Genomic DNA, 19,086 nt, shown 5'->3' with positions numbered 1-19,086 from the left:
CATATCATCACAATTCTCATGTACAGCCACAAAACACCCTAATTCATGTTTAATGTGGGATAAAATGCCATAAATAAGTAAATAAATATAAACTTTTAATGTTGAGCACCTGATTCTCAAAGTGGACATATTCCAAACACTATAATGAAAATAAAATGATCTTTTCTACCTTTGTTGTCTGGTGACTTTTTCTGATCATGCTGGCCCAGTATCCGTTCTGCTGCTATCTGTCCTCAGTGCAGGTCAGGAAGTCATTCTCATTAAATATCTCCCTGGCAACCCAGGACACCTCCAGCCAACCCCCCGTGCTTTCCCAGCAGTAAGGTAAACAAACCATAAACCAATTTATACAACTGCTAAAGGGCTTTCACTGCATCTCCTGCTGTGAGGATGGAGGTAAATCAACAATTTAATCCCCTCAGAGCAGCTGGACTCCACAGCTGATCCATTCTGCTGCAGCAGGGGGGAGGCTTAGCCTCTCCAAGCCTCTTATACCGGGCGCCTATGCCATACTCCTAGATACACTATCCTCGATTGGATTCCAGGGTCCTGTTCTTTCCTGGTTCTCTTCCTATCTCTCACTTCGCACTTTCAGTGTTCACTCTGGCGGTTCCTCTTCAACTTCCATCCCTCTTACAGTTGGTGTGCCTCAGGGATCTGTCCTTGGACCCCTCTGGCGGCCTCTTCCCTTGGTACCCTGATTTCATCCCACGGCTTTCAGTACCATCTTTATGCGGACAATTCTCAAATCTACATCTCCACCCCTGAAATCTCATCCTTAATCCAGGACAAAATTTCATCCTGCTTGTCTGACATTGCTGCTTGGTTGTCTCTTCGCCATCTGAAGCTAAACATGACTAAACCCCCTAAACCCTCCTCCCCCATTCTCTATCTCTGTTAATAGCTCTCACATCCTCCCTGTCTCCTCGGCTCGCAATCTTGGTATCATCTTTGATTCCTCTCTCTCCTTCTCTGCACATATTAGACAGATCGCCAAAACCTGTCGTTTCTTTATCTACAACATTAGCAAAATTTGCACCTTCCTTTCTGAATACGCTGCCAAAATCCTTATCCACACCCTTGTCACCTCTCGCTTGGATTATTGCAATTTACTTATCACTGGTCTTCCGCTCAGTCACCTCTCTCCTCTCCAGTCTGTCCAAAATTCTGCAGCATGGCTTATTTTCCGCCAAAACCGTTATACCCACACTAGCCCACTCCTCAAGTCACTTTACTGGCTCCCTGTTTGCTTCCGTATACAGTTCAAACTTCTCTCACTGACCTTTAAATGCATCCATTCTGCAGCCCCCCCATTACCTCTCCACTCTCATCTCTCCCTACATTCCTTCCCGTGACCTCCGCTCGCTGGACAAATCTCTCTTGTTGTCCCCCTTCTCCTCCACTGCTAACTCCAGGCTTTGTTCCTTTTCTCTCGCAGCACCTTATGCCTGGAATATACTTCCTGAGCCTGTACATCTAGCTCCATCTCTACCTGCCTTCAAATCTATGCTGAAAACCCACCTTTTCACTGCTGCTTTTGACTCCTAGACACTACTCATTTGCCTCCCCCCACCCCTTGTTCCTTCTCACCCAGTACTTCCCTCGCCCTTAATTGTCTTGTCTGTCTGTATTATTTAGATTGTAAGCTCTTTTGAGCAGGGACTGTCTCTCTATGTCAGGTGTTCAGCGCTGCGTGCGTCTGGTAGCGCTATACAAATGCTAATAATCTCTCTATATAAAACGCACCTCCAACATTCTAATGAGACATCAAGTTTCCCAACGTTCTAAATGTGTCATGGTGTAGATCACTTTTTCTCCATCAGTGTCTGCCCCGCCCTCACGTCAAATGTGATGACGTCGAGGGTGGAGCACTGACACTGAACGAATCGCAACGCTCACCCGTTGCTACTCTGTCCCTTGGTCGTCATCTTCTGTACTACTACTACTTAACATTTCTAGAGCGCTACTAGAGTTACGCAGCGCTGTACAGTTTAACAAAGAAGGGCAGTCCCTGCTCAAAGGAGCTTACAATCTAAAGGACGAAATGTCAAGTTGGGCACTCTAGATTTCCTGAATAGAGATATAGTGGTTAGGTGCCGTAGGTGACCTTGAAGAGGTGGGCTTTGAGCAAGGATTTGAAGATGGGCAGGGAGGGGGCATGGTGTATGGGCTCAGGGAGTTTTTTTCCAGGCATGGGGTGAGGCGAGGCAAAGGGCGGAGCCTGGAGTTGGCGGTGGTGGAGAAGGGTACTGAAAGGAGGGATCTGTCTTGAGAGCGGAGGTCACGGGTGGGAACGTAAGGGGAGATGAGGGTAGAGAGGTAAGGAGGGGCTGCAGATCGAGTGCATTTGTAGGTTAGTAGGAGAAGCTTGAACTGTATGCGGTACCTGATCGGGAGCCAGTGAAGTGACTTAAGGAGAGGGGTGATATGAGTATATCGGTCCAGGCAGAAGATAAGACGTGCAGCAGAGTTCTGAATGGACTGAAAAGGGGGATAGATGGCTAAGTGGGAGGCCAGTGAGGAATAGGTTGCAGTAGTCAAGGCGAGAGGTAATGAGAGAGTGGATGAGGGAGGAAGTGACGTCACCGAGAAACATGGTTGCCTGAAAACGGAGCTCCGTGTAACCCACAGGAAAAAAACGATAGAAAGCCAGCTTTTTGACTGCAATAACAGCCCTCGAGGTGCAGAGGTGCGAGTGACTGAGAGTGTGTGCGAATTGAATGCAGGGAGAAAGGGAAAAGGTCGATCTCTCCCGCTTCGCATACTCGACAATTTCGCGAGGGAAAAACAAAATGGCGACCGCATTACAAAATCGCCCAGAACGATCGCAGGATGCATCCCCCGGTGAACAGCTACCGGTGATGGAGTCAGAGGTGCGTACAAACTGGGGAGAAACAGAAGAGGAGATGGGACCTGAATGGCAGAAATGGCTGCAGGAAAATAGATCAGATTTAAAAGCAATGCGGAATGAACTGGTCAACATTGGGGCTGAGCTGAAAGGCAAAATACGGGAGCTTGGATCCAGAATTGAGGAAGCAGAGAACCGTTTAGATGCCCACTCGGAATTGCTTGAGGCCCTGGAGGCCCTGGAGCAGCGAACTAACGACACCCAGCAGGCGCACCAGCAGATACTGGATAAATTAGAAGATCTTGAGAACCGCAGCCGCAGAAATAACTTACGCTTTCACGGACTGCCAGAGTCTCCTGCATATCTGGACTGCGAAGAAACTATACAAAAACTGGTGAGCGACCTGCTGGCAGTGGGAGGTACTGTGATGGAACCTGCGGCGATTCTTCTCAAAAGGGCTCATCGAGCGCTAGGATCCCCAAGAGCTAATCTACCTAAAGACATTATAGTCTGCTTCCAGGACTACAAACTAAAGGAACAAGTAGCTAAAGCAGACTCCAAATTTTACATGGGATTCGTATCTGTGGCGTAGCCAAATCATCATAAACAAGTCCAATAAACCAAAATATTTATCTCTTTCATCTTCTCCTCCCCTCTCTCCCCTACCCCCCCCCCCCCCCACTTCCCTTCTCAGTAAAGTGTCAGCTTAAGCTTCCCCAACCTTTCTATACTCATTAGTGTCCAGAGATATGTTGCGAGGATAACCAGTGTTCATATAACTTCCAAATTTTTTGATGCTGCATTAGTTGGCCTGTGCGCAATGCCGTAAGCTTAGACATCAAACTGATATAGTCCAATTTCTGCAATACTCTTCCCAGGCCAGGAAGTGATGGTTGTTTCCATGCTGCCGCCAGGACCAACTTGCCTGCCACAAATACATGCCCCATAAATCTATGTTTGGAGTTCTGGATCCCTTCGGGTTTAAAATGCAGCAAACAGTGGTCCATCTTTAATGGGTATGTCACTCCCGTGACATCTTGTATATATTTCAATATCTCTATCCAGTATGCCTGAGCATGTTTGCAAGTCCACCAAATATGAAACGTCCCCTGTTGCCAGCGTGACGCCGAGCCTGTCCGAAACATCTTTACCAGGCGATGGGGAGTGTAGTACCAGCAGTATAATATTTTATGTCCACTTTCAATCATAGCACTTGAGATCGACACCTTAAGCAAAAAACGAAATGCTAATTTCCATTGCGGGATTGTGTAGGTAACCCACAGAGCCGCCCCCCATTTAGTCAAATAATATTCTATCGGGTTAGAATAAGCCAGTAGTGCTCCGTAAAGCCTGGAAATACTTCCTTTACCTCCTCCTTTCAACATCCCCTTTCTATTCCAGTTTCTGCTAGGCTTAACTCCCCTTTTGCTCTACGGGTTATAAAATCCCGCACCTGATAGTACTGGAATGCTTGTAATGAGGAGAGGCTGTATTCTCTATAGAGATCATCTAACTTCACTGATCTTGCCACATTTGTCCTAGTGTACATAAACCCATCTCCTCCCATGCAAGATACGCCATATATTGCCTGCCTGGACCAAAATGGGGTGCAAATCTAAGGTACATGTCGAACCCGTCGAAAGTAGCTACGCCCCGGAAAAAACTGTTCCCTGATTTTACACCAAATTTGTAGGGGCCATCATATCAATGGTGGGCATCTCTTGATTAGCACCTCCAACTCCTGTTTAGCTAGCCACGGTATAGCCTTTAGCGGAAATGGCCCCATCCAGCCTTGCTCAATTTGTACTCCCAGTTTTTCCGAATCTGTAAACCAGGCCGCCAATATTCTAAGATTCGCTGCCAAGAAATATGAGGCAAAAGATGGGACTCCCATCCCCCCTCTCTCCCTTGGTTGATACAAAACTTCCCTGCGAACTCGTGGGGGTCTTTTCTGGGTAGGACAGGGCTAATGCTAGGCTGCATGCAGGGAGGGGTGGGGCAGATGCCTAGTTATCAGATGGATGGTGGGGAAGGGAAGGACTGATGCTGGGCTATGGGAATGGATAGTGGGGGTAGAGTAGAAGGGCTGGATCATGGTGGGATAGAGACGGGAAAGGCCGATGCCAGGCTACAAGGATGGTTAGGGGGGTAAGGAAGCGAAGGACTGATGCCAGGCTACAAGACAATTTCTGATTTTTGGTCCTTAATTCTATAATTGATGAGGGTTGGTCTGTGTTCTGCGTGTGATCCAGCAGGTGAGAGATTTTGCTGGCATGTAGTTTGTGTGGATCTAGGATTCTGACTTGTCTGGCCTTTCCAATGAGATGCGTATTGCTGTTGTGTGTATTCACTACTGCCTTTTTAAAGGTACTGGCTGTTATTGGCATTTGTATTCAGAATTGGTTAAAGTTTGCAACATAGACTCTAAGAAAGTTTCTTTGCAGGATTTTCTCTTACTTCACAAAGTACCTGGAGGTGAAGGGATTTTGTGTTGCTAGGAAAGCTATAAGAGGAAACATTCTAGCTATGTTTTCTATATGCGACAAATTCCATAGTAGGTAGAAAAGGAAGAAGTCTTCAAAGGTATATTTACCAAAATTTAAATGTTTGATTAATACAGCTTAATAAGGCATATATATTATAATGTAAAGTTGAAGGATATGTACCACATTTTATTTTGTCAGCATCAGAAGGGAGATAGAGTAGAGCTAGAGGAAGTGAATAAGACTTCAACGTTTACTTAATCAGGCATTTGTTATAAAGCAAAGTTTGAAGGATATATGCTATTGCTGTAATTATATTGCAGGATCCTGTCATGTGTATTGAGATGTTTGCCATTTTTGCAGACTTATGTCTGGTCAAGTTTAAGATATGGGATAATGTATTACAAATATCTGTTTTTCTATTAAGTATATATGTGGTTTATATTGATGCAGGGCAGCTGTTGGGCAGACTACTTAGAAATCCATCATACCTATATACATAGTGCCCACCCATATTAGCTCCAGGCCCACCCAAAATGTCAGGTCTGGCTACGCCACAGATACGAATCCCATGTAAAATTTGGGGGGGTAGGGGAGAGAGGGGAGGAGAAGATGAAAGAGATAAATATTTTGGTTTATTGGACTTGTTTATGATGATTTGGCTAGTACTTTTGGTGTATTAGTAATGTTGAAACAAAGCCGATGTTATACTGAAAATAATAAAATAAATGGTTAAAAAAAAAGAGAGAGTGGATGAGAGTTCGGGTGGTGTGCTCAGAGAGGAAAGGGCGAATTTTGCTAATGTTATAGAGGAAGAAGCGACAGGTCTTGGTTATCTGCTGGATATGTGCAGAGAAGGAGAGGGAGGATTCAAAGATGACTCCGAGGTTGCGGGCAGATGAGATGGGGACAATGAGGGTGCCGTCAACTGAGACAGAGAGTGGAGGGAGAGGAGAAGTGGGTTTGGGTGGGAAGACAATAAGCTCGGTCTTGGCCATGTTCAGTTTCAGGTGGCGGTTGGACATCCAGGCAGCAATGTCGGATAAGCAGGCTGATACTCTGGCCTGGGTTTCCGCAGTGATGTCTGGTGTGGAGAGATAAAGCTGGGTGTCGTCAGCATAACGATGATATTGGAAGCCATGAGATGAGATCAGGGAGCCCAGGGAAGAGGTGTAGATTGAAAAAAGAAGGGGACCAAGTACAGATCCCTGAGGAACTCCAACAGAGAGTGGGATGGGGGTAGAGGAAGAACCATGAGAATGTACTCTGAAGGTACGGTGGGAGACATAAGAGGAGAACCAGGAGAGAACAGAGCCCTGGAACCCAAATGAGGACAGTGTGGCAAGAAGTAAATTGTGATTGACAGTGTCAAAAGCGGCGGATAGGTCGAGGAGGAGGAGGATGGAGTAATGACCTTTGGATTTGGCAAGGAACAGGTCATTGCAGACTTTAGATAGTGCCATTTCTGTCAAGTGTAAGGGGTGAAAGCCAGATTGAAGCGGATCGAGGATGGCATGAGAGGAGAGAAAATCAAGGCAACAGCTGTGAACGGCGCGTTCAAGTATCTTGGGGAGGAAGGGTAGGAGGAAAATGGGGTGGTAGTTGGAGGGACAGGTAGAGTCAAGTGATGGTTTTTTGAGGAGTGGTGTGACTACAGCATGCTTGAAGGTGTCAGGGACAGTTGCAGTGGAGAGAGAAAGGTTGAGGATATGACAGATGGGGGGGATGACAGTAGGAGAGATGGTGTTAAGAAAGTTGGTGGGGATGGGGTCAGAGGAACATGTGGTGCATTTCGAGGAGGAAAGAAGATGGGCGGTTTCCTCTTTGGTGATATCAGGAAAAGAGAAGAAGGTCTGGGTTGGTTGGTTGAGAGAGTGGGTTATAGGGTGAAGAGGAGGAGATGGTTTGGTGGTGAATTTGAGGTTGATCTTCTGCACCTTGTCACGGAAGTAGTCAGCCGGTGATTGAGGAGAGAGTGAGGGGGTGGGTGGGAGTGGAGGGCACTTTGAGGAGGTTGTTAAGGGTGGCGAAGAGATGACGAGGGTTAGAGCTGAGGGAATTAGTCAATTGGGTATAATAGTCCTGTTTGGCGAGGAATAGGGAGGACTGGAAGGAGGATAGCATGAATTTGTAATGAATGAAATCAGTATGGGTGCGAGATTTCCTCCAGAGGCGTTCAGCCGATCGGGCGCAGGAGTGAAGGTATCGGGTGCAAGATGTCAGCCAGGGCTGGGGATTAGTGCACCTTGTGGGACGGGAGATGGATGGTGCAAGGGTGTCCAGAGCAGAAGAGAGAGTGGCATTGTAAGTGGAGACAGCCTTGTCGACGGACTCAGAGGACATGACGGAAGGGAGGAGATTAGAGATACTAGAGGATAAGGTGGGAGGGTCGACAGCCTGGAGATTCCTGGAAGTAGTGGTTAGTGTTCGACGGGACTGAGGGGGAGGGTGATGAAGGTGATCAGGTGATGGTCAGAGAGAGGAAGAGCTGAGGCGCAGAAATTGGAGGGTGAGCAGGTAGAGGAGAGGACGAGGTCCAGACAGTGGCCAGATTGGTGAGTAGGGGTGGTGGAGCTCAGTTGGAGGTTGAAGGAGGAGGTTAGAGTGAGGAACTGAGAAGCATATGAGTCGGATGGGTTATCAGTGTGTATGTTAAAGTCTCCAAGAATGAGGGATGGGGATGAGGGCTCGAGAAAAACGGAGAGCCAGGCATTGAAGTCGGTAAGGAAGGAAGAGAGGGACTTATCAGGGGGCAGTAAATGACTGCAACTCTGAGTGGCAGCGGGTAGAATAGACAGATGGAGTGAACTTCAAAGGATGAGAAGCAGTGAGACTGCGGTAGGAGGAGAGGTTGAAAACTGCAGGAGGGCGAAAGTAGTAACCTGACGCCGCCACCGCGGCCAACTGGGCGGGGAGAATGGGAGAGAAGATAACCACCATGACATAGGGCCGCGACTGAGGCAGAGTCGTCAGGGGTGATCCAGGTTTCAGTTAGCGCGAGCAGTTGAAGGGAACGGGAGATGAAGAGATCATGGGTGAAGGAAAGTTTGTTGCATTCCACAGGGCACACGAGAAGGGGAGGGAGGAGGGGGGGAGGAGGGGAATAGAGATGAGATTGGAGACATCGCGAAAACGTTTGCATGGATGAGACGAGGATGAGGACAGGTGTGGGGGACAAGGGTTGGGATTGATGTCTCCCGTGGATAGCAGAAGAAGGAGCAAGAGAGTGCGGAGGAGGGTGGGGGAGGTAGGGCGACGAAGGCGGGATGCACTTAGGAGGAATGGGGAAGGGTTCATGGCTGGAAGGAGGTGTTGAAGGTTGAGAGCTAGGAAGGAGGAGGAGGACAGTAGAGATGGTGAGGGACAGGGGTGGGTAGGGTATTGCAGTAGTGAGCAGGACGGGAGAGGACATGGATGGGCAGTGAGTTCGTGCGGTATACAGCGGTGGGGGGAGGGGGAAAAGATTAGGAAGGGACAGGGCGAGGAAGAGAATGTGTATGGGGGCCATAAGTAGTGACTGAGGTGTTAACGGGTGGTAGGTAGAGGGGCTGGCGGCGGGTAGGTAGGCTGATGGGGGCAAGCAGGCAGGTAGGTTGCTGGGCTGGGGGGCTGGCAGGTAGATGGGCTGGGAGGCAGGCAGGTTGAAGAGTGATGGGCAGTCAGTCAGGAGAGTGATGGGCTGGCAAAGCGGCAGGGGGAGGCAGGTAGGTAGTTGTGCAGGCTAGGAGACAGGCAGATTGTTCTGTAGTTGTTGCTGCGCCACCGCCGCCGCCTCCTTGGAAGAGACAGAGCGTCCGCCTGCTTACAAGGAGTTTACTTTCTCACTGTCAGCACATCAGCCAGCCCACTCGCAATGTTCGTATCAAACGTGCGCCAAATACTACTGCTGTCATTACACTCAACAGAGCATGAGGACAAGCGCATCGCCGCCACCAGTAACCCCTAATACTTGCAATGCTGCAGCCTGTTCAATGATCGGAAGCGGAGCGGAGTGTGACCGGCACACAACAGAAGTTACCGGATGCCGGCCCTCATCACTAACAACATTGAGCACGTGAACACGGTTCTGTTTCCCGGGGCTACGAAGGCGTTGTAAGTAAAGCGCTAGGCGGAAACCCCGAGAGATCATAGCAGGTTGCAGTTCAGTTTCGGGAGCCTAAGTGCAGCCATCATTACGTGTTGCTAACTGTACAGAATTGAAAAAAAAAAAAAAAAAAGATGACGGACTTTGCTTTAACAGTATTCCCTCTGTGTAGTATACAGCAACTACAATATTACACCATGGGTGTCAAGCAAGTATAGGAGCTGATAGTGTCTTCTTCATCCCCCGCCCCCTTCTTATTAAAAGAAAACAAAAACTTGATATAAAGGAGGAGAGACTGAGTTGCAATGTAAAACCCCAGAGCAAAAGCCCACAAGTTACCCAGCTCCACCAGAATCCCTCCCTCCCTCCCACCCAAATAAATACAAAACATCTAATAAGCAAAATCAACATCTCCCACTCACACCCATACACACAACCAAACTCACAACCCCCCACACCAACATACACACACTGCCATGGACACACAGCATCTCTCTTTCTCACAGACACACACTCCCTCCCCCAACCCCCTCAATACAGAAAGTGTAACAGAGAAGTTCAACATCTCTCTCTCACACACACACACCCACACACACCTACAGACCCCATGTGACTCCCCCCCACCCAAAAACCAGTCGCCACCTTCCTCACAAATGGCCTCATACCCAAAACTGTCAAATCCAAAATCTACATCTCTCTCTCTCACTCACACACACACACACACAAATGTGCACAGACACCATCTCTATCACTCACACACACACCTATGTACCTCAATCACACACACACTCTGACCCCCCCAACCCCTCCACAAACAACAGAAACACATACAATTTTGTGGAACAATGGTACCCTCTCCCCCTCCCGACAAACCCCCAACACCAAAATGGCAGCACTGATTGCTCATACAACTCTCACACTCCCCAACAAAACAATAACTAAGACACCCTCAAAATCCACCTTCTGCTACAGAGGGGAGGAGGGCGTCCTCAGACCTGAGAGGGGGGAGGGGATCCTGAGACCAGAGGAGGGGGTGCTGAGGCCACAGAGGGAGGGGGAGGTATCTCTGTCACACACACCGACTCTCTCACAGTCAGTGTCTTTCTCTCTCTCACTCTCATACAGTCACACTATGTCTCACACTGTATCACATTCACTCTTTGTGTCACACAGTCACTCTCACACACCCGGTCTCATACACTCACTCTCACAGACAGTCTGTGTATTGCACAAATAGTCTTTCACTCTGTGTCACACACACTCTCTCACTCACACAGTGTATCTGTGTGAAACACACTCTCTCTCAGTCACTGTGTCTCACATACACATTCGCAAACACTCTCATTCTCACACACACACTCATTCTCTCTCACACACTCGCACCCAGAAACACTCTCTCTCTGTCACACACACACTCGCACATTCACTCTCTCTCACACAGTCACTCTCACACACACTCTCTCAAACATGCACACTCCGAGGAAAACCTTGCTAGCGCCCGTTTCATTTGTGTCAGAAACGGGCCTTATTTACTTGTAATAATAATAATAATGAGGGAAAATGAAGAGAGGAGAAAAACTGCACATGGATGAAGAAAATAGGCAGAAGCTGGATCCACTGGACAGTCAAGTCTACGGAGGACCCAGCTTTTACTTACCGATCCATGTAGGGCAAGAAATGAAGAAGAAAGGCGTAAAGTAAAGAAATAAATGGAAAGGAAGCCCTGGAAACGGAGTTAAAAGGACAGATAGCAGCAGAATCGGATACTGGGCCAGCATGATCAGAAAAACAAAGGTAGAAAAAATCATTTTATTTTCATTATAGTGTTTGGAATATGTCCACTTTGAGAATCAGGTGCTCAACATTAAAAGTTTATATTTATTTACTTATTTATGGTATTTTATCCCACATTAAACATGAATTAGATTGGAACCTGGGATCATTTAATTTTTTTTTCCTGGAGTAATGCATTGCTCCCCCCCCCCCCCCCCGGCTCTCTCTGCAATTGGGGGGGGGGGGGCGCAGAGGTGGATGGGGGGGGCGTAGAGGTGGACTGGGGAGACAGCCTGTTGTTAAACATTTACCAACACACCACTACCCTATTCCCAAAGTGTCGTCTAATCCCACCTACAACACATATTCAACAGACTGCTAAAACCTGTCGTTTCTTTCTCTATAATATCAGCAAAATTCACCCTTTCCTTTCTGAGCACACTACCAGAACCCTCATCCACACTCTTATCACCTCTCGCTTAGACTATTGCAACTTGCTTCTCACAGGTCTCCCACTTAGCCATCTCTCTCCTCTTCAATCTGTTCAAAATTCTGCTGCATGACTAATATTCCGCCAGGGTCATTATGCTCATATTAGCCCTCTCCTCAAGCCACTTCACTGGCTTCCTTTCCGTTTCCGCATACAGTTCAAACTCCTCTTATTGACTTATAAGTGCATTCACTCTGCAGCTCCTCAGTACCTCTCCACTCTCATCTCTCTACATGCCTCCCCGGGAACTCCGTTCACTGGGTAAATCTCTCTTATCTGCACCCTTCTCCTCCACCGATAACTCCAGACTCTGTTCCTTATATCTTGCTGCACCATATGCCTGGAATAGACTTCCTGAGCCGGTACATTGTCAAGCTCCATCTCTGGCCGTCTTCAAATCTAAGCTAAAAGCCCACCTTTTTGATGCAACTTTTAACTCTTAACCCTTATTCACTTGTTCAGAACCCTTATTTTATCATCCTCACCTTAATATTCCTTTATCTCTTGTTTGTCCTGTTTGTCTGTCCTAATTAGATTGTAAGCTCTGTCGAGCAGGGACTGTCTCTTCATGTTCAAGTGCACAGCGCTGCGTACGTCCCGTAGCGCTATAGAAATGATAAGTAGTAGTAGTAACACACCTTGCCATCCTTAGTGTTTCGGTCACTAGTTCCCCGTCCCTACTACCTTAAAGCTGAAGAGACCACCCAGCTCCCCTCTGTCCCACCCTTCCCTTCCTGCTTGCCCCCCACAGCCCCTTCTAAACTATCATTAATCCCCTTTAATCTTATCTCACTACTAGAAACAAAAACAGTAAACAGAATGTGATGCTCCCACCCCCCCCCCCCAATCTCCCAGCTCAGTCCCATTTTCAATCAAGAAAAAATGATCCCACAATATACCATTCACCAAGTAAGCCCACACTAACCCTTAATATTACCAAAAGAAATTTTAACCATCAAACAGTAAGAGGCACGAAGAAAAGGCTGCTAATTAGTTCTTGGCTGCAGTAAAACCGACAAGGTTAGTCAGATGGAATGCAAGAAGCTGTGAACTCTACTTCAGCAATTACCACCACATCCTGAGACATATTGATATCTGAGACTTGGTGTCAAAGCCATCCTCTGCCAGTTCTTATTCGCTGCTATTTAGGCTGTCTTTTATAGCTGAGACTCCATGTTTCAAGCTCTTTGAAGGTTGTTTCGATTCCACATCCAATGGGAAACATTGTAGGGCCTCCTCTTTGTTGCGTAAACAATATACTGTACATGTCTTTATCTGCTGTCACTTACTATGTTACCATCCTTGATGAACAGAAGAGTGAAAGGAAAGTGCTGCCGGTACTTGATACCCTCCTCTCTTAACCACTGTATAAGGAATCTCATGTCACCTTTACGCTTTAAAGTAGGAGCTGCTATGTCTTGAAAAATAGCAATAAGGTATAAGTCCCAGGTTAAAAAGGAACATCCTCTAGCTTTACAGTGAATCACTTCTTTAAGTTGTAACTTTGAAAACAAGCATTGATGTTCGCGCAGATCCCCCCTCCCCCCCTAGTTTGATGCACTCTCACCAGTTCAATAGAGTCTAGAGTCACTGAGCTGCCTTCTTCTGAAAATAAGTGTCTGACAATAATTTGAATCACTATTTCACAGTCTAAATATTCTGGTGCTTCTGGTATGCTGCAGAACTGCAGATTACATTGGCAGCTGCAGTTTTGAAGGTCCTCCACTTTTTCTGCTAAGTCATCAACCGCACATCTCCCTTCTAGGTCAGCAATTGACTCATCCTGCTCACTGATTTTCGTTTCATTCTCCTCTACACAATGGCCCAGTTCTCCAATCTCTCCTCTAAGGTCTGCCCCAAAGGCTGCCTTGAGGTCCGATCGTATTTCTTTTAGCCAGTGGCAAAACTCCTGGATGGGGTCGTGATCTCCCTTCTAAAACCACGGTAATCAAGTGCTGAGATTCCACTAGCAGGAGTAGATGCCATGTCTAGACCCTCCACATGCTTCTGGGTGCTTACGTTCATGTATGAAAACTCAAACAAATCCACCGGGCACTTTCTTGTACTCACCCCAAAGTGTACAGGAGAGCTTCAGGCATCCAACTCTCAAAGATTTAATGCCGGTAAGGGCGTGATGCCTCCAATATAGTGTGGGTTTGAGACAAGGGACAGGGAGCTGCCATCCTGGTTGCTGATGCCACTTCCTCCTCATTATGACCCTATTCTATAAAGTGTATGTGTAAACTGTCTAGTGCATAACTGAGAAGGGCACAGAGAGGTCATAGGCATTCTGACTATGATAGCACGCACTTTATAGAATACTATCACTTATGTGCGCAATGTGCCAAAGTCAAGCACACACATTTACACTTGCCATAGACGTGGCATGCTTGGTTGCACCTAAATGTTGGCATGTAAATGCCGACTTCTGCTAGTATTTTATAATGGCAATACACGCTTAATTACCATTATGCAGAAAAATGCAGAAAAAACACAATGTCTCATCCTCTCCTCACAATATAACACGAACAAACCCACCACCATAAACACCCCAGACTTCACCCTTCCGGTCTCGGACAACCTGAAAATTCTCGTACACTAGAACGAAATCTCACACTAGAAAGCCATGCAAAAAACAACACAAAGAAAATGTTCCACTCAATGTGGAAACTCAAAAGAGTAAAACCTTTCTTCCCAAGGGAAATATTCCGCAGCCTGGTACAATCAATGGTGTTAAGTCACCTAGATTACCTGTAATGCCATCTACGCTGGATGCAAAGAACAAATCATTAAGAAACTCCAAACTGCCCAAACCACAGCAGCCAGACTCATATTTGGAAAAACGAAATACGAAAGCGCCAAACCCCTAAGCGAAAAACTACACTGGCTCCCACTAAAAGAACGAATTGCATTCAAAATTTGCACCCTGGTCCATAAAATCGCCTCATAGACCTGCCAACCTGGAACACAAAAAGGTCAGCACGCACATTCTTGAATCTACACTACCCCAGTTGCAAAGGACTTAAATACAAATCAACGTATGCATCCAGCTTCTCCTACATAAGCACGTAACTATGGAATGCACTACCAAATGTTATAAGAACAATTCATGACCTACAAATCTTCCGAAAACTACTGTAAACCAACTTGTTCAAAAAAGCATACCACAATGACCCATCCTAAATACTAGAAAATGAAACTTCACCAAAACTAGGCAAAATGAAACTCTCTACACTTGACTGCTTCATTTATGCAGCCACTAATGAACGCTACACACTACTCACTACCACTCTACTTCTCATGCAGGATACGAACTTTCTATATTTGATCATCTAACTTACTCTATAATCTACTCTATCATTTATGATCTTTAATGCAAAACTACTTTGTAATTTACCTTATCATTTATGAACTCTAATGCAATATCACTTTGTATTTCTCAACCTGGAAACGGCGATCGCCACTCCGGAACAATGTAAGCCACATTGATCCTGCAAATAGGTGGGAAAATGTGGGATACAAATGCAACAAATAAATAATTATAGAATTTGCGCCTAGAGCACAAAATTTAGGCACCTAACTTTAGGTGACCTTTTTCAAATTGACAACTATATAGCCTATCCAGTCTGCTCATCCATCTATTGCCCTTTTTTCTTCCCCAGGGCTCCTTCTTATGAAGCCAGGTGGGGTACGAATATTTGGGTAAGGTCTGTATTGCCACTACGTTTGCCATGCCCAGGTAGGCCTTCTGGTTCCAATCTCACTGTGAAACCTTTCACTATCCCAAAAATTAGTTTTAAAAACACACTATTGATAAAGAATTTAAAAAATATATATCCTTCCAATAGATTACAGTTTTACGAAAGGCTCATGTGTGTGAACAGAACTCTATTTACAGAATCTCCATACTACATGAACAGTGAGATTGCACTGCTGCTTTTATGTTTTGTAAAGATTATATTTTATATAATTACATGGGATATAATTGGACTGCTAACGTCTTTTGGAATTCTGCAAGGCCAGTGCAAGAAGCATATGAAATACAACATATTACAGTATAAAGAAAACAAATGGTAAACTTACAAGGAGCTATTAAATAATAATTGAACTGGGAAATAAAAACGACTTACTTTTATTATCTAGCTGAGCTCTGTACTTATTAAATCCTTTCAAACGCACTCTCTGACCCAGAAGATCAAGGAACTCTTCAAAAGCAGGTCCTGCTGTTTCATTGTTATACATCTCCTCCTCCGAGCTTTGGCCAGCTTTGCAATAAAGGATCCCAATCTTGTGCTGAAAACTCAACTGTAATGGGAAAGGTATACTGTCATTTCTCAAATGTCAAATACAAATACAAAAAAAAAAAAAAAAAAACACCACTTTTTTCAAGTCTTAAGAGAGAAGCCATCAGCAGAAAAATAATTTTTGCACAAATCAAAGATTTGGGGAAGTAAGGGAAGAAAAAGGCATCAACAAAGGCAGAGGAGAAGGCAATTCCAGAAATGCTTTAAAAGACAAGAAAGAAAATGAGATGCATCACAGTGGGAAGTATATATTCAAAGACTGACAAGAACAAATAGAAGGGTTTAGGAAACCATTAAACCAGCATCCAGAATCTGTTCTATTGTGTGCTTCAAGTCTGAAGAGTTTTAATTGGCTTTGAATGAATAATTGCCTCTTCTCCCAGTTTGGCGGCACAGTGAGGCGTCTATTTTCATATATTTATCTTATTTAAATTTCTGAAGGTTGGTCCCATGTGAATGAGTAGTTTTTTTCATGTATCACACATTAAATGAGAAAGACAATTTGGAACAGAAGATTCAAATCAAGTAGTGTACATAATTAAAAAAAAAAACTGCCAGTGTTATTTTTTTTCATATATTCAAGTACAACCAATTATTTGAAATATGAGAAGTGTTTGTTAAAAATGATGTATAAAATAGAACCAGAGCAATTATTTTCATTGTCATGATAACCTTGAATTGACTTTGTGATCCAGGATTATGATGGTTTTTTAAAATGCATTTGCCTGGAGAGGTCACATGATGCCATGTTCAGAAGTCACTGATTGAACTTCTCTTGCCATTCTTCATAATACCTAATATTAGATACTAGTAAAAAAGCCCCATTTCTGATGCAAATGAAACGGGGGCTATCAAGGTTTTCTTCTGTGTGCATGTGGGAGTGTGTGTATCCCTGCCCTCTGCCCTCTCTCCCCTCTGAGTCCGTCACTGTTACAGAGAGAGCGATTTGATTTCGTGCTTTGCTGTGTTTTCCTTCACTGTTTGTTACAGAGAAAGCGAGGGCGGGGGAAACCGGATATCTCTGTCCCTGCCCTCTCTCCCCTCCCCCCTCTGAGTCCTTCACTGTTACAGAGAGAGCGATTTGATTTCGGTTGTTGTGTTTTCCTTCATTGTTTGTGTTACAGAGAGAGCGAGGGCGGGGCAGACACTCATGGGGAAACCGGATATCTCTCCCCCTTCACACTTCCGGCTGGAGGCTTCATAGAACGTTGGTGGTGCCTTTTATATAGATAGACCATATTAGACCCCCAAATTTCGACAGGGAGGTGCAAGAAATACTCCGGAATAGTTTGGTGCACTGTCTATCTGTTCATTTGTGATAATGGTATCAAAGTTCAGAAAAAAGAAAGGGAAAAGATAAAGTATATCGAGGACAAGATGCCCTGCTGGCTCAACCATTAGCTTGGTATAGGTGGCGGAAGTCGAGGCAGAGGTAACAACTGCAATGGAATCTATCTTAGATAAGAGACTGAGCCCAATAGATACTAAATTGTAGTGGCTTCAGGAGAAAATGGATGAACTTAGCCAAGATTTTGCAGCATTCCAGCAGCGCTTGGGTGAGCTGGAGGACTGAGTGATGTCAGTGGAGGACTTGCAGGCCCAATTACAGAAGAAGCTGTCAGAAAATGAGGACCAGCTTGAGACAGGTCCAAAAGAAATAATCTGCAGCTGGTAGGTCTTTTGGAAACACTTGGAAATAAGGAGTTGCAAGACGTCTTTGAAAAATGGCACAGGCCCTACAGCTCCCAGACTGCTTGGGTCCCCTGACAGTGGAAAGAGCTCACCATGTGGGTATCAAACAACCACAAGTCACATGACCTTGGGATGGTCATATTTAAAGTACATAATTTTGCTCATAAAACAGCCATCATGCAAGCTCTTTGGGGGGGGGAGAAAGACCTCACATATGAGAATCGGAAGGTTCTTTGTTTTCAAGACTTTTCCGCAAAGGTGACAGCACAAAGACAGGGTCTGCGTCAATTTGCACTAAATTATTTGCTTTGCACTATTATATCCTGCAAAATTGAGGGTTACTTATAGGGGGTACAACACAGATTTATGAGAAAGTGGCAGAGGCACAAACTTTCTTGCAATAAGTTGCTCAAGCGGAACCACATGGTGAAGGGTCTGGACATTGATGACGAGCTATTGGGCTTTGCACTTATATTTCTTAACTGGAGTGATGAAGAAGGGGCATCAATAGGTGACCTGGGGTTGGGATAAGGTAGGGTTACCATATGGCTCCAGAAAAAGGAGGACGGATTGAGCCAGCCGGGTTTTACTTCCATTGCTTTCCATTGAAAGCAATGGAAGTAAAACCCGGGTGGCTCAATTACTTCCATTGAAAGCAATGGAAGTAAAACCCGGCTGGCTCAATCCGTCCTCCTTTTTCTGGAGCCATATGGTAACCCTATGATAAGGGAGGGAGGGAGGATTGGGGGTGGATAGAGAGGGAGGTAGAATGGGATACTGGATGGGATTTTTGGCATACAGAGGACACTAAACATCACAACACTTTGTATAAATTTAGAGGGATCAGGATGGGTAGTTATAATCCTAGCAGTCATACACTGGGAGGGGGTCTGGTGGCTGAAAATCTTGTATGAGGCTGTGGAATAAATCTTCAACTCCTGACATAGGTTAAAGTGTGGATTATCACTTGGAATGTAGGAGGCATAAATTCTCCAATAAAATGCTCTAAAATCTTACAACAATTACAAAGATAAGGCTGATATTGCCTTTTTAAAGGAAATTCATTTTTCAGCAACTAAACATGAAAAACTGGTTCATTGGTAGGTGGGTGACTGTGTAGCAATACCTACTTTCGGGAAAAAGGGAGGGGTAACAATTCTTATCTGAAAAGGCATAGCTGATAAGATTCAGGCCATCACACAAGACCATGGAGGCCAGTATGTTTTCTGTACAGCCTCTGTACTGTAAGGGTATTTCCCTGTGATCTTACATAAGCTGGTCTTGGCCTATACAAGCCTATGACATCTTGGTACAATAAGATGGCTGCTGCAACCCTCTGACCTGCACATCTCTGTGTCAGCAAGATCCAGCTTCAGCTTGTGGAAAATCACTGACAGGCTTGCTGAAGCCAA

At 45.4% G+C, this 19,086-nt stretch overlaps 1 protein-coding gene across 1 annotated transcript in view; it reads right to left on the bottom strand.

Annotated features, from left to right (window-relative positions):
- The window catches only part of SIPA1L2 (signal induced proliferation associated 1 like 2), a 922,756-nt gene that overhangs the window by 753,140 nt on the left and 150,530 nt on the right, over positions 1 to 19,086 (bottom strand). Inside the window, exon 4 of the mRNA XM_030198133.1 lies at positions 15,809 to 15,983. Coding sequence (XP_030053993.1) covers positions 15,809 to 15,983 — 175 coding nt within the window. The remainder of the gene's footprint in view (positions 1 to 15,808; positions 15,984 to 19,086) is intronic.

Source organism: Microcaecilia unicolor, chromosome 3 (assembly GCF_901765095.1).
Source record: "Microcaecilia unicolor chromosome 3, aMicUni1.1, whole genome shotgun sequence".
NCBI lineage: Eukaryota > Metazoa > Chordata > Amphibia > Gymnophiona > Siphonopidae > Microcaecilia > Microcaecilia unicolor.
Note: the sequence above shows the minus strand (reverse complement) of the source record. Positions and strands in the feature narration are given on the sequence as shown.